Source organism: Zea mays, chromosome 9, assembly GCF_902167145.1.
Source record: "Zea mays cultivar B73 chromosome 9, Zm-B73-REFERENCE-NAM-5.0, whole genome shotgun sequence".
NCBI lineage: Eukaryota > Viridiplantae > Streptophyta > Magnoliopsida > Poales > Poaceae > Zea > Zea mays.
Genome location: NC_050104.1, coordinates 145,025,885 through 145,039,700, shown reverse-complemented (window position 1 = coordinate 145,039,700; position 13,816 = coordinate 145,025,885). Strand labels below are relative to the sequence as shown.

Below are 13,816 nucleotides of genomic sequence, written 5' to 3'. Positions count from 1 at the left end.
CACTCTGGTTCTAACCATGCTTTTATGTATAAAAGTGAGACATCTAGCTCTAGGCAACCAACCCGTGCTAAGTTGCCTAAGAAGAAAATTCCTAGTGCATCAAATGAACAAAGCATTTCATTTAAAACTTTTGATGCATCTTATGTTCTGACTAACAAATCCGGCAAGGTAGTTGCCAAATATGTTGGGGGCAAGCACAAGGGGTCAAAGACTTGTGTTTGGGTACCCAAAGTTCTTGTGTCTAATGCCAAAGGACCCAAAACCATTTGGGTACCTAAAGTCAAGAACTAAACTTGTTTTGTAGGTTTATGCATCCGGGGGCTCAAGTTGGATACTCGACAGCGGGTGCACGAACCACATGACTAGGGAGAAAAAGATGTTCTCCTCATATGAGAAAAATCAAGATCCCCAACGAGCTATCACATTCGGGGATGGAAATCAAGGTTTGGTCAAAGGTTTGGGTAAAATTGCTATATCTCCTGACCATTCTATTTCCAATGTTTTTCTTGTAGATTCATTAGATTACAATTTGCTTTCTGTATCTCAATTATGTCAAATGGGCTACAACTGTCTATTCACTAATGTTGGTGTCACTGTCTTTAGAAGAAGTGATGATTCAATAGCATTTAAGGGAGTGCTAGAGGGTCAGCTATACTTGGTAGATTTTGATAGAGCTGAACTCGACACTTGCTTAATTGCTAAGACTAACATGGGTTGGCTCTGGCACCGCCGACTAGCCCATGTTGGGATGAAGAATCTTCACAAGCTTCTAAAGGGAGAACACATTTTAGGATTAACAAATGTTCATTTTGAGAAAGACAGGATTTGTAGCGCATGCCAAGCAGGGAAGCAAGTTGGCTCTCATCATCCGCATAAGAACATAATGACGACCGACAGGCCACTAGAGCTCCTGCACATGGATCTATTCGGCCCGATCGCTTACATAAGCATCGGCGGGAGTAAGTACTGTCTTGTTATTGTGGATGATTATTCTCGCTTCACTTGGGTATTCTTTTTACAGGAAAAATCTCAAACCCAAGAGACCTTAAAGGGATTCTTGAGACGGGCTCAAAATGAGTTCGGCTTAAGGATCAAGAAAATAAGAAGCGATAACGGGACAGAGTTCAAGAACTCTCAAATTGAAGGCTTCCTTGAGGAGGAGGGCATCAAGCATGAGTTCTCTTCTCCCTACACGCCACAACAAAATGGTGTAGTGGAGAGGAAGAATCGAACTCTATTGGACATGGCAAGAACCATGCTTGATGAGTACAAGACTTCGGATCGGTTTTGGGCGGAGGCGGTCAACACCGCCTGCTACGCCATCAACCGGTTGTATCTACACCAAATCCTCAAGAAGACATCATACGAACTCCTAACCGGTAAAAAGCCCAACATTTCATATTTTAGAGTCTTTGGTAGCAAATGCTTTATTCTTGTTAAAAGAAGTAGAAAATCTAAATTTGCTCCTAAGACTGTAGAAGGCTTTTTACTAGGATATGATTCAAACACAAGGGCATATAGAGTCTTTAACAAGTCCACTGGACAAGTTGAAGTTTCTTGTGACGTTGTGTTTGATGAGACTAACGGCTCTCAAGTAGAGCAAGTTGATCTTGATGAGATAGGTGAAGAAGAGGCTCCATGCATCACGCTAAGGAACATGTCCATTGGGGATGTGTGTCCTAAGGAATCCGAAGAGCCTCCAAATGCACAAGATCAACCATCCTCCTCCATGCAAGCATCTCCACCGACTCAAAATGAGGATGAAGCACAAGTTGATGAAGTAGAAGATCAAGCAAATGAGCCACCTCAAGATGATGGCATTGATCAAGGGGGAGATGCAAATGAGGAAGACAAGGAGGATGAGGAACAAAGGCCGCCACACCCAAGAGTCCATCAAGCAATTCAACGAGATCACCCCGTCGACACCATCCTCGGCGACATTCATAAGGGGGTAACTACTCGATCTCGTGTTGCCCATTTTTGTGAACATTACTCGTTTGTTTCCTCTATTGAGCCACACAGGGTAGAGGAAGCACTCCAAGATTCGGATTGGGTGGTGGCGATGCAAGAGGAGCTCAACAACTTCACTAGGAATGAGGTATGGCATTTAGTTCCACGTCCTAACCAAAATGTTGTAGGAACCAAATGGGTCTTCCGCAACAAGCAAGATGAGCATGGTGTGGTGACTAGGAACAAAGCCCGACTTGTGGCCAAGGGATACTCCCAAGTCGAAGGTTTGGATTTCGGTGAAACCTATGCACCCGTAGCTAGGCTTGAGTCAATTCGCATATTATTGGCCTATGCTACTTACCATGGCTTTAAGCTTTATCAAATGGATGTGAAAAGTGCCTTCCTAAATGGACCAATCAAGGAAGAGGTCTATGTTGAGCAACCTCCCGGCTTTGAAGACAGTGAGTATCCTAACCATGTCTATAAGCTCTCTAAGGCGCTTTATGGGCTTAAGCAAGCCCCAAGAGCATGGTATGAATGCCTTAGAGATTTCCTTATTGCTAATGGCTTCAAAGTCGGTAAAGCCGATCCTACTCTATTCACGAAAACTCTTGAAAATGATTTGTTTGTATGCCAAATTTATGTTGATGATATCATATTTGGGTCTACTAACGAATCTACTTGTGAGGAATTTAGTAGGATCATGACACAGAAATTCGAGATGTCAATGATGGGGGAGTTGAAGTATTTTCTAGGATTTCAAGTGAAGCAACTCCAAGAGGGCACCTTCATTAGCCAAACGAAGTATACACAAGACATTCTCAACAAGTTTGGGATGAAGGATGCCAAGCCCATCAAGACACCCATGGGAACTAATGGGCATCTCGACCTCGACACGGGAGGTAAGTCTGTGGATCAAAAGGTATACCGGTCGATGATAGGTTCATTACTTTATCTTTGTGCATCTCGACCGGATATTATGCTTTCCGTATGCATGTGTGCAAGATTCCAAGCCGACCCTAAGGAAGCTCACCTTACGGCCGTAAAACGAATCTTAAGATATTTGGCTTATACTCCTAAGTTTGGGCTTTGGTATCCTAGGGGATCCACATTTGATTTAATTGGTTATTCGGATGCCGATTGGGCGGGGTGTAAAATCAATAGGAAGAGCACATCGGGGACTTGCCAGTTCTTAGGAAGATCCTTGGTGTCTTGGGCTTCGAAGAAGCAAAATTCGGTCGCTCTTTCCACCGCCGAAGCCGAGTACATTGCCGCGGGCCATTGTTGCGCGCAATTACTTTGGATGAGGCAAACCCTGCGGGACTACGGTTACAAATTAACCAAAGTCCCTTTGCTATGTGATAATGAGAGTGCAATCAAAATGGCCGACAATCCCGTCGAGCATAGCCGCACTAAGCACATAGCCATTCGGTATCATTTTCTTAGGGATCACCAACAAAAGGGAGATATCGAGATTTCTTACATTAATACTAAAGATCAATTAGCCGATATCTTTACCAAGCCTCTTGATGAACAATCTTTTAACAAACTTAGGCATGAGCTCAATATTCTTGATTCTAGGAACTTCTTTTGCTAGATTGCACACATAGCTCATTTATATACCTTTGATCATATCTCTTTCATATGCTATGACTAATGTGTTTTCATGTCTATTTCAAACCAAGTCATGGGTGTATTGAAAGGGAATTGGAGTCTTCGGCGAAGACAAAGGCTTCCACTACGTAACTCATCCTTCGCCGTCGCTCCAAGCAACTCTCCGTTCTAGGGGGAGAACACATGAGCACCAAGCAAAAGGACTCCATCTTTGGTATAATCTTAACTCATTTATTTATGACCAAAGAGGAAGAAAGCACTTCAAGGGCTCTAATGATTCCGTTTTTGGCGATTCATGCCAAAGGGGGAGAGAGTAAGAACCCAAAGCAAAAGGACCGCACCACCACCAATTTCAAAAACTTAAGTGTTGAATATTTTTCAATTGGTATCCTATTGTGTTCAAAAGGGGAGAAAATAGTATTTCAAAAATGATATATCAAAACCCTCTTGAACACTAAGAGGGGGATTTTATTTAGGGGGAGTTTTGTTTAGTCAAAGGAAAAGCATTTGAAACAGGGGGAGAAAATTTCAAATCTTGAAAATGCTTTCCAAAATCTTATTCAAATACCTTTGACTATTTGCAAAAGAACTTTGAAAAGGATTTACAAAATAGTTTGCAAAAACAAAACATGTGGTGCAAGCGTGGTCCAAAATGTTATATAAGAAAGAAACAATCCATGCATATCTTGTAAGTATTTAGATTGGCTCAAATTCCAAGCAACCTTTGCACTTACATTATGCAAACTAGTTCAATTATACACTTCTATATTTGCTTTGGCTTGTGTTGGCATCAATCACCAAAAAGGGGGAGATTGAAAGGGAATTAGGCTTACACCTAGTCCCTAATTAATTTTGGTGGTTGAATTGCCCAACACAAATAATTGGACTAACTAGTTTGCCCAAGTGTATAGATTATACAGGTGTAAAAGGTTCACACTCAGCCAATAAAAAGACCAAGTTTTGGATTCAACAAAGGAGCAAAGTGGCAACCGAAGGCCCTCTGGTCTGGGAGCACCGGACTGTCCGGTGCACACCGGACAGTGTCCGGTGCACCACCGGACAGTGTCCGGTGCACCAGAGGACTCCAACTCGAACTCGCCACCTTCGGGAATTTCCAGAGGCACTCGCGCTATAATTCACCGGACAGTGTCCGGTGCGCCAAGGAAGAGCGGCCTCAGGAACTCGCCAGCTTCGGGAAACTCCAACGGCTTGTCCGCTATAATTCACCGGACATGTCCGGTGTGCACCGGACTGTCCGGTGCAACTCCGGAGCAACGGCTAGTCGGCGCCAACGGCTACCTGCGGCGCATTAAATGCGCGCGCAGCGCGTACAGAAGTCAGGCGTGCCCATACTGGCACACCAGACAAGGAACAGTGCATGTCCGGTGTGCACCGGACACCCAGGCGGGCCCACAAGTCAGAAGCTCCAACGGTCAGAATCCAACGGCAGTGATGACGTGGCGGGGGCACCGGACATGTCCGGTGTGCACCGGACTGTCCGGTGCGCCATCGAGCAGACAGCCTCCCAACGGCCACTTTTGGTGGTTGGGGCTATAAATACCACAACCACCCCACCATTCATTGCATCCAAGTTTTCCACTTCCCAACTACTACAAGAGCTCTAGCATTCAATTCTAGACACACCAAAGAGATCAAATCCTCTCCAAATTCCACACAACGCCATAGTAACTAGAGAGAGTGATTTGCTTGTGTTCTTTCGAGCTCTTGCGCTTGGATTGCTTTCTTCTTTCTTGATTCTTTCATTGCGATCAAACTCACTTGTAATTGAGGCAAGAGACACCAATCTTGTGGTGGTCCTTGTGGGAACTTTGTGTTCCAAGTGATTGAGAAGAGAAAGCTCACTCGATCCGTGGATCGTTTGAGAGAGGGAAGGGTTGAAAGAGACACGGCCTTTGTGGCCTCCTCAACGGGGAGTAGGTTTTAGAGAACCGAACCTCGGTAAAACAAATCTCCGTGTCTCACTTGCTTATTCGCTCGGGATTTGTTTTTCACCCTCTCTCGCGGACTCGTTTCTTTATTACTAACGCTAACCCGGCTTGTAGTTGTGTTTATATTTGTAAATTTCAGTTTCGCCCTATTCACCCCCCCCTCTAGGCGACTTTCAAAGGGCCAACTATTTCAAAGAAGATTCATAAGCGAATCGCCACAGACGATGTCAAGAAACCGTCAGAATCAGTGGCACGCTACCTGCATAAATTGCAGAGAGTTATGACTAATCAATCAAAAGCAGTATCAGCATCTCATGGAGTAGGCACACGGCCGGCCCAAATAGACAATTTCGAAGTATGGGAAGAAGATGGAATGATTCATACTCGAGAATCATTACGTCTTAAAACCAATATCTCGGTATACAAGAAGGAGGATGTTCCTCCTAAATTTGTGAATGGGAGGCCGTTCTTAACGACGGTGCAACTTTCTAAGTTGTCGACTCCGGAGATTAGAATGCATGAGTGGTACATGGTGGCTAACAACAAATACAAACTCGAGGAATTCACATTTGTTGTGCCAGAAGATGCATTTTGGAGCAATGATCATATAAATCCTGTGCGACATTTATTCTTTGACGATCTCTGGTCGTTGTACCACCGACAAAGGATGGAAACCAACTACTTAACCCTCTTTTGCTTGTAAGTACCTCTAAACTTTCATATTTGTTAGTTTTGTACACGCACACATAAACGAGAGTCTAACGATTAACACTATTACACGTAGGATGCAATACATGGATGATAAGAAGAAACAACTTAAGACAGGGTTTCTTGACCCGTTGATGATATCCCAAGCTCGCTACAAAGTAGTTGCTCGGAGGCAAGGAGAAGAATACAAAGACTTGGACGATGCTGAATTTGAGAAAGCCGTCAAACAGAATCAGAGAAAGAAAATGAAGGTAATGGCGGCATACATTGGACGAGCCATGTATAATCATGTACAACATGGCAAGGACTTAATAATAGCTCCGCACCACTTTAAGTAAGTTATCGACATGGTTTAATTTTGAACTATAAATTATGGCAATCGTGATATTAACATGTGTTTTCGTCTATGTCTATATAGTGACCACTACATTTGTATCATGATCTGGCCAAAGGATGGTAAAGTCGTGGTCTTCGACTCACTGAGAATGGAAAAGGCTACGTATAATGACTTCTTGAAGATTTTAGAGAAGTATGATTATTATTGCACACTTGTACTTATTACAACTTAACAAATGTATTCTTAATCTCACAATGCTATTCTTATATGCAGTGCATACCGTTTTTATTGGAAAGATCTTGGCGGCGAACATCCAGAGGACAAGCCTAATTTGTCAATATCATTATTTCCATATGGTGACAAACAACCTCTGGGTACTGTCCTGTGCGGTTATTATGTATGCGAATGGTGTCGTGTCACCTTCCATTACATGGTCAATCGTGAGGATGTAAGTTCGCTATCATTGTCTATATTGCAATTTTTATGTTATATTGTTGCTCATCACATTACTCTTAGCACCGATTGCTTTTTGCTTTCATTGTAGGTTCCTAAATCTAAGATCAATGCTGAATGGTTAGAAAGAGATATGGTTTCCACCGGCGTGGCTAAGGTTGTAAGAGACTTGCTTTACTTTATGCGCCGTGAAGTTCTTCATCAACAAGGGATATTCTACAATGTAAATGGAAATTTGCAAAAATTCCCAGAACTAAGTTTGTACACAATATCACACAATGTTTAGGTCTTTAGTTAGGAACTTTAGATGTTTAGTTGTCTATGAAACTTTGAGATGTTGAGTTGTTATGCAACTTGATGTGTATAAATCTGTGTATGATGGAACTTGATATATATGTGGATGAATCTGTGTATGGAACCTGCTATAGAACTTGTTTGAATCTTTGTATGATGAATATGTGTTTGAATCTGTGTTTGAATCTGTTATTAATTCTGTTTCTGTATATGAATCTGGAAAATATATATGAATCTGCTTCTGTATATGAATCTGGGAAATATAGGCGGCTTATAATTAAAACCGCCTGTGATGTGTGTCTATCACAGGCGGTTCTTTTAAACCGGACCGCCTGTGATGTGTGACTATCACAGGCGGTTCTTTTAAACTGGACCGCCTGTGATGTGTGTCTATCACAGACGGTTTTTGATTGACCGCCTGTGATGTTGTTTTACATCACAGGCGGTGCACCACAAGCGGTTCCTGGAACCGCCTGTGTAGAGGCTAACCGGACCGCCTGTATAGAGGATACCTGTAGTAGTGAGCTAAGCAAATGTGATTTTATACCGACCACACGAGAGGGTATTAATGTGCTACATTTTTACTGTAGGGGAGCGAGATGAATAGCATGTCATAAGTTATAGAGTAGAAACACTGTTAATGATACATAGAATCAATACCCATCTCTCATCTTATGAATTTGGAATAGACTTAGGCTATCTCTAGCACCTTACCCATCTTCGTACACATACTCAAACTCCACTCTGCGAACAATGCACTCTACAGTGTAAAAGGTGTTTTGGATGACTATATGGGGTGAACTGATGGACGTGGTCTTATATCTAAACTTTAGAAAGTAGTGAAATGTCAAATTCTAAACCAAATAACTTACTCTATTAAATAAATTTTAATTACTTCAAAGTCCAATCAAATCACATTCACTCACACAACCTCCACTAAATCCACCAGACAAATTGCACTTACATTTAACACACCATCGAAACCAACGGTGCAGAACACTAAGTAACCCCCACGCCACTACTTAATCAAATCCAATGAACAATATTATTTGACTCATCCTTCATCACTCGTCTCTCCCCCTCTTCGAGCCCCGTGTCGTGGTTTTGGAAATTAGGGACACAATAGAATTTGTGTTCAGCGGGGAAGGCTAGCGCGGACATACTCCGAATGGTAAATCGAGTGACTTAAGGGGGTTTATATTGGTTTAGGAAGGTGCTCCACGTTCAGTGTATCCGTGGGATCTATTATCTACGAGAGTTCTTTTGATGAATGGTACTAGCTCTCTTGCCTTGTTCTTGTTCAGCCACCCCCTTTTATAGTTCACGGGGAGCCTTCTACAAAGAGATGAGTGGTCTGAAGCCGAGCGGGATCTATTATCTACGAGAGTCCTTTTGATGTAACTCCCCTGACACGCGCATAAGCGGACGGGCAATATGACGGGTTGCTCCGCCATATCTTGTCCATAGGCTACTGTAGAGACTCTGGAGTTTAGGTCCTTTGTAGTGCAACTTGGCTGGTTCCACGTTGCAGAGTTGGGGGATACCGAGGGTCGTACATGACGACGCCTCGTCCAGTTGATGGAGACCTCTCCGTCACTCCCCCAACGTGTCGTGATGCTAGCCAAGGCAGTATTTTGGGGCGACGTGCCTTATCGTGGCTAGCGTGGATCAACAATGTCTTTCTCATTTTCACGCTAAGCAGGTACAGGTGTGCGCCTGCTAGGCGTGTAACGCGGGGTTGTGGAGCTGGGGCCCACAAATGTACTACCCCGTGTTGTGAATCTTCTCGTCTCCGCCTCGCCCGGTTGCTCGATGGGAGTTGGTCGGATCGTCCGCCTCGTAGAGTTGTTCGATGGGAGTTAGTCAGATCGTCTGCCTCGCAGAGTTGCTCGTCGAAAGTTGGTCGGATCGTCCGTCTCGCAAAGTTGCTCGATGGGACTTGGTCGGATCGTCCGCTTTACAGAGTTGCTCGACGGGAGCTGGTCGAACCGTCCGCCTCGTCGAGTTGCTCGGTAGGAGTTGGTCGGTGCCTTTCTGTCCAATTGGCCCGCCACAAGCAATGGACCTACTTCGGGTAACCGCCTCTGGGGACGTGTCACCCCGCGTACTTGCCGCCCTCTTCCCCTCACTCGTGTCGCCGTCTCCGTCAATCTCTCCCCTCGTGCCGTCGTCGACACCATACATCCACTCTCTAATATCGTAACGTTAGCACGAGTCACATGATAGTGTAAGAAAGGTGAAGCATGAATGCAACTCTCGAGTGAGGAACCTATGGTAGGATTGACGTAAAACGATTATGTTCTCCAATATTAGAATGACAAAGGCAACAAATGATCAATTATATTTGGAGAGCGTCTTATAACTTAATGCATAAGAGGAAAAAAACAACTACTTATGCCATAGACAATAAGATTTTAAATAATTACGGTAGACATGAATACATATATATTAATATATAAAAGAAAGTTCTATTTTAATTTATAACCGGGACAACAAATCAACTGGCCCGGTCTATTTGCTTCCTCGAGAGCGAGAGAACATAGTTCTAGCAGAATTCTGCAGAAAAAGGTGCACCATCGAGAAACGACGAGTTGGTGTCCCAACGCGTATTGTCGGGTGGGGTAGGCGTAGAATTAATCGTCCTCCTCCACGCTGTCGCCTTGTCGACTACTAGCAGCGCCTGATCGCAACGGCCATTGACGGACCTAGGCAGCGCAGATTGGGGAAACGAGCGAAAACTTTCCACAGCTAGATGCCCTCCTCCCCCCCGATTCGGACCATCCTTCTGGAAGCTTGTGCTCGTATAATCCCACCAAGTCACCAACCAGGCCAGGTACCATCTCTTCCCCGCCAGCTTTGCGACGATGCTGTTCACAATTGCTCGTCGTTTATGTGCACCTGAAAGCAACCGTTGGTTCCTCCAAAGATCACCACATGGCAGCTTCTTCTTCTGAACTATTGAAACCGTGATTGCGTGCTGTCAGGTTGAATTCCACCCTGACCTGAGAATCTGGTGCTTTCAGCTTTTCTTCGAAGTGGTTTCTTTCTTCTCTCCGAAGCTTGACAAGCACACGCGCGTTTATGGGGGATATAAATAACCATCAGTCCTTCTTATGAGAAACTTATTTACAGTTTAGATTTAACGTAACCAGTTAAAACCACTTTGAAGGATAAAAACCATCGCCGATTATGAGAAATTTCCAAGATGGTGCAGTGTGTCCAATCACCGATCTTATGCTGTTCCTACTTGCGAGAATACACGTCATCAAATAACTACAATCGAACTGTTTTTTCTTCAGCACCGCTCCGACCAGCCATCAAACCTTCCACGCATCCTATTTTTTGACGATCATAATTCTTGTGGTTGATTTGTTTTGCGTGAAGTGTTGTTAGTAGATTACCTAGTACTAAGCTCGTATATTTAAACCAAACCAGACTAGCATACTGTATAGGCTTATTCCTCGTGATGAAGTCTAAAATTTAATCAGCGTCGCAACTTGGATTTACCTAACCTGCTGGCTTAAGCAAACGTAGCCGTCCTTGCCACACACACACAAAAAAAAGGTAACTAGACTGAAGCTGTGAGCCACAGCCACTTGGGTGTTAGCGGAAGGACTTCCGGAGTAACAAACATACTTTGGTTGTTTGTAACGGCCCAGGAGAAGGCCCAAACTCTCGCAGCTTATAACCTGTACCTGTAGGCTCGACCACCAACAGGGCGTAAAAACAAATGAAACTGAAAACCTTTCCTAAAGAAAGAATAACAACTAAAGAGGCAATGCACAAAGAATAACAACTAAGTGAGCCATTTGGTTGTCACCCTAGCGTGGCACCCTGGTCGATGGCGCTCTTGGAATTTGAGACAGAGGATCCGCGACCTGGCGACGTGGCCAGCCGTGAGGGGCAAGTGGCACGTGAAGAGGGCGAGGTGCATGTCCAGCTGGCGGCTTCCGCGCGCGAGGGGCGGAGGGCCCGCCCGCATAGACCACGCGCCGTCTTGGGGGGAGGGGGAAAGATATCTATCCACGTCGGCCGGCCCACGTCGCTTTCGAATCTCCCCTCCTCCAATCGGCTGCCCGCGCCCACGTGAACGGCCGGCCCGCCGGCCCCCGCTTTTTCCTCCCGCGGGCCGCTCCGTGCGCCCGGTCCAGCAGAGGAAGCCCCGGCGGCGAGCGGGCGTCGCCGCGACGAGCCGTGGACCTCTCCCAGCGAGGCGCCGGGCGGCAGGCGGTGTCCTCATCCGTGGCGCATGTATATATAGGATCCTCCTCTGTCGACTCTGCACGCCTTATCGCCACACAGACACAGCACAACGCACGGAGTCAGATTGCGGGCAGCGCTCGCTAATCGCCATAGCCTATAGCTGTAGAGAAACTGCTCCGGGAGGAAGTAGACAAGGAGAGAGAGAGAGAGGTCAACAGGGCACTGCCGGATCCGGAGCCAAAAAAAAACCCAGAAGGATCCATGGCTCCCGGAGCCGGAGACGACTCTGATCCCGCCTCTTATATCCACACGGTAATTAAATACCCCGTCTGTTTCGTTGCCAGTTCCTGTAGTTCTGCTGAACTGAGGTCACACCCGTCTCTGCATGCTGCATGCATGCATGATGCAGGTGCAGCACCTGATAGAGAGGTGCATGACGTTCGGGATGAGCATGGAGGAGTGCATGGAGGCGCTGGCGAAGCGCGCCGACGTCCAACCCGTGGTCACCTCCACAGGTCATTCATTAGCAGAGACGAGCTAGGAATCTCCGTCTGAAACAGTCGTTCGATCTGGTAGACTTAATACATGCATGTTTCCTGCAGTGTGGAAGGAGCTGGAGAAGGAGAACAAGGAGTTCTTCGACAAGTACAGGCAGTGGATCTCGGAGAAGAGAAGCGGGAGTACCTCCTAGTCCTAGTAGCACGGGACTCGATCGTGTCTCTCTGCTGGCTTAGCTCGCTTTAAATTAGCCCGTGATGTGTATTACGTGTGCTTAGTTATTTTAGGATTTATTATTACTTACTGTGTTTGATTAGGGAGGAATAAGCGGTAGGGAGGGAGGGAGGCTTGTAATGTGATTCTCTGTAAGCAAGCAGAGCAGTAGTCACCTGTACGGCGCGGGCTGTGGCGTTATGTGTACAGGGTAAAGCAGGGAAAGCCATCTCATCATGCGCAGCGCAGAACTGTACGCAAGTAGCCGTTGCTGGCGTGGCGTATGTATGTGTATACACAATTTGCCCCCTACTTCTCTACCGTATGGGCTCATCGTCGCTAAAAGTACACAGCAGTTGAAAAAGCTCGTCCTTTTCTGACAGTAATGTAAACCAGAAATTGAGCTTGGTGTACTTATCAAGGCGGTACCGTTGCGTTGACTATGACCGAACGTCTGTCTGATTGTCTATACACGAGAAACGGTGGCTACATGAGTGTATACAAAATACGTCATTCTGAGCCCATTTACGACTGGCCAGCTCGCGTGGGACTGGTCGTGCGGTCGTAGTAAACCAATCAAGCGCATACTGAATTAGTGGAGATCCTTTTTATTAGCACTAGTAAATGAAGGTGGACGAGTTTGCTGCACCTGCAGTTCCTTACTATACAAGTTCTCTTGGGTCAGAGTCAGAGATTCGGTAGTGAGACACTGTATTCTTCTATTTGCTAATCGATCGAGTCCTTCGGAGGCTGTAGCTCTATTAGTTTAGCCTATCTCGGAATAAATAAACTTTACTAACTAGTGCGAACGAAATGGTATTCTGTACGATGCTGGTTAGCCTTCTGGCTCCTGGGTCGGGCGCTGTCTTCCTCTTTGTTTCTAGTTCAGACTATTTGTACTTCCGTTTGCCTCGTGTTGCAAATCTTAAAAAAAATACAGGCAGAGTTGTATACGGAAGTTTTATCTTTATAACCCTAAATATAGGGAACCACTTTAATTTCCTGCGATATATAATTAAAAGATGCATGACAAAAGACCGGAGAACGAGATGGTTGGCGGTACGTGCACATGGAGGAGGATAGCCAGTAAAAGATGTTACAAAATATTGTGACCAATCCAAGGATGCGACAAATTCTCTTCAAGATATATATCTCTTGGAGATACACCCTTTTATATGTATATAAACAGAATCTTTCCTACAATAAAGTCATAACTGTTGTTCTCTTAAATCTCGTTACGACTGATTTGTGATTTACAACAAAAGAGAACTAGAAACTAGAAAGTATTTTGGGAAGGCCGGGCCACCGTGCATGGATGCAACGCAGCTAGCCAGGCGCCCAGGCCAGTCCAAACAGGGAAATATAGGACAAGTTTGGTGCGACGTGACGTGGCGGCACAGGACGACGGGAGACTCCTCCCTTCGGCCGGCAGCGAGACCGGGACGCAACCGGTCCGGTGGTGACATATGCTCAGCATCGATGATAGCTCCCGCGCGAGTCACTGTCGCGCAAAAAAGATGGAGAGGGGCCGGGCGGGTCACCGTACCGATCGGTCCGCACCGCAACGTCTCAATCAGCCGGCTACTGCGCGTGTCTT

General features: G+C 45.5%; 1 protein-coding gene across 1 annotated transcript; it reads left to right on the top strand.

Moving 5' to 3' along the window:
- Positions 1–11,602: 11,602 nt before the first annotated feature.
- Positions 11,603–12,615, top strand: LOC100282477 (plant-specific domain TIGR01589 family protein). The gene is made up of 3 exons (NM_001155386.2): positions 11,603–11,820; positions 11,918–12,023; positions 12,111–12,615. The coding sequence occupies exons 1-3, from the start codon at positions 11,770–11,772 to the stop codon at positions 12,197–12,199; spliced, it is 246 nt and encodes an 81-aa protein (NP_001148858.1). The 5' UTR covers positions 11,603–11,769; the 3' UTR covers positions 12,200–12,615.
- The last annotated feature ends 1,201 nt before the right edge of the window (positions 12,616–13,816 follow it).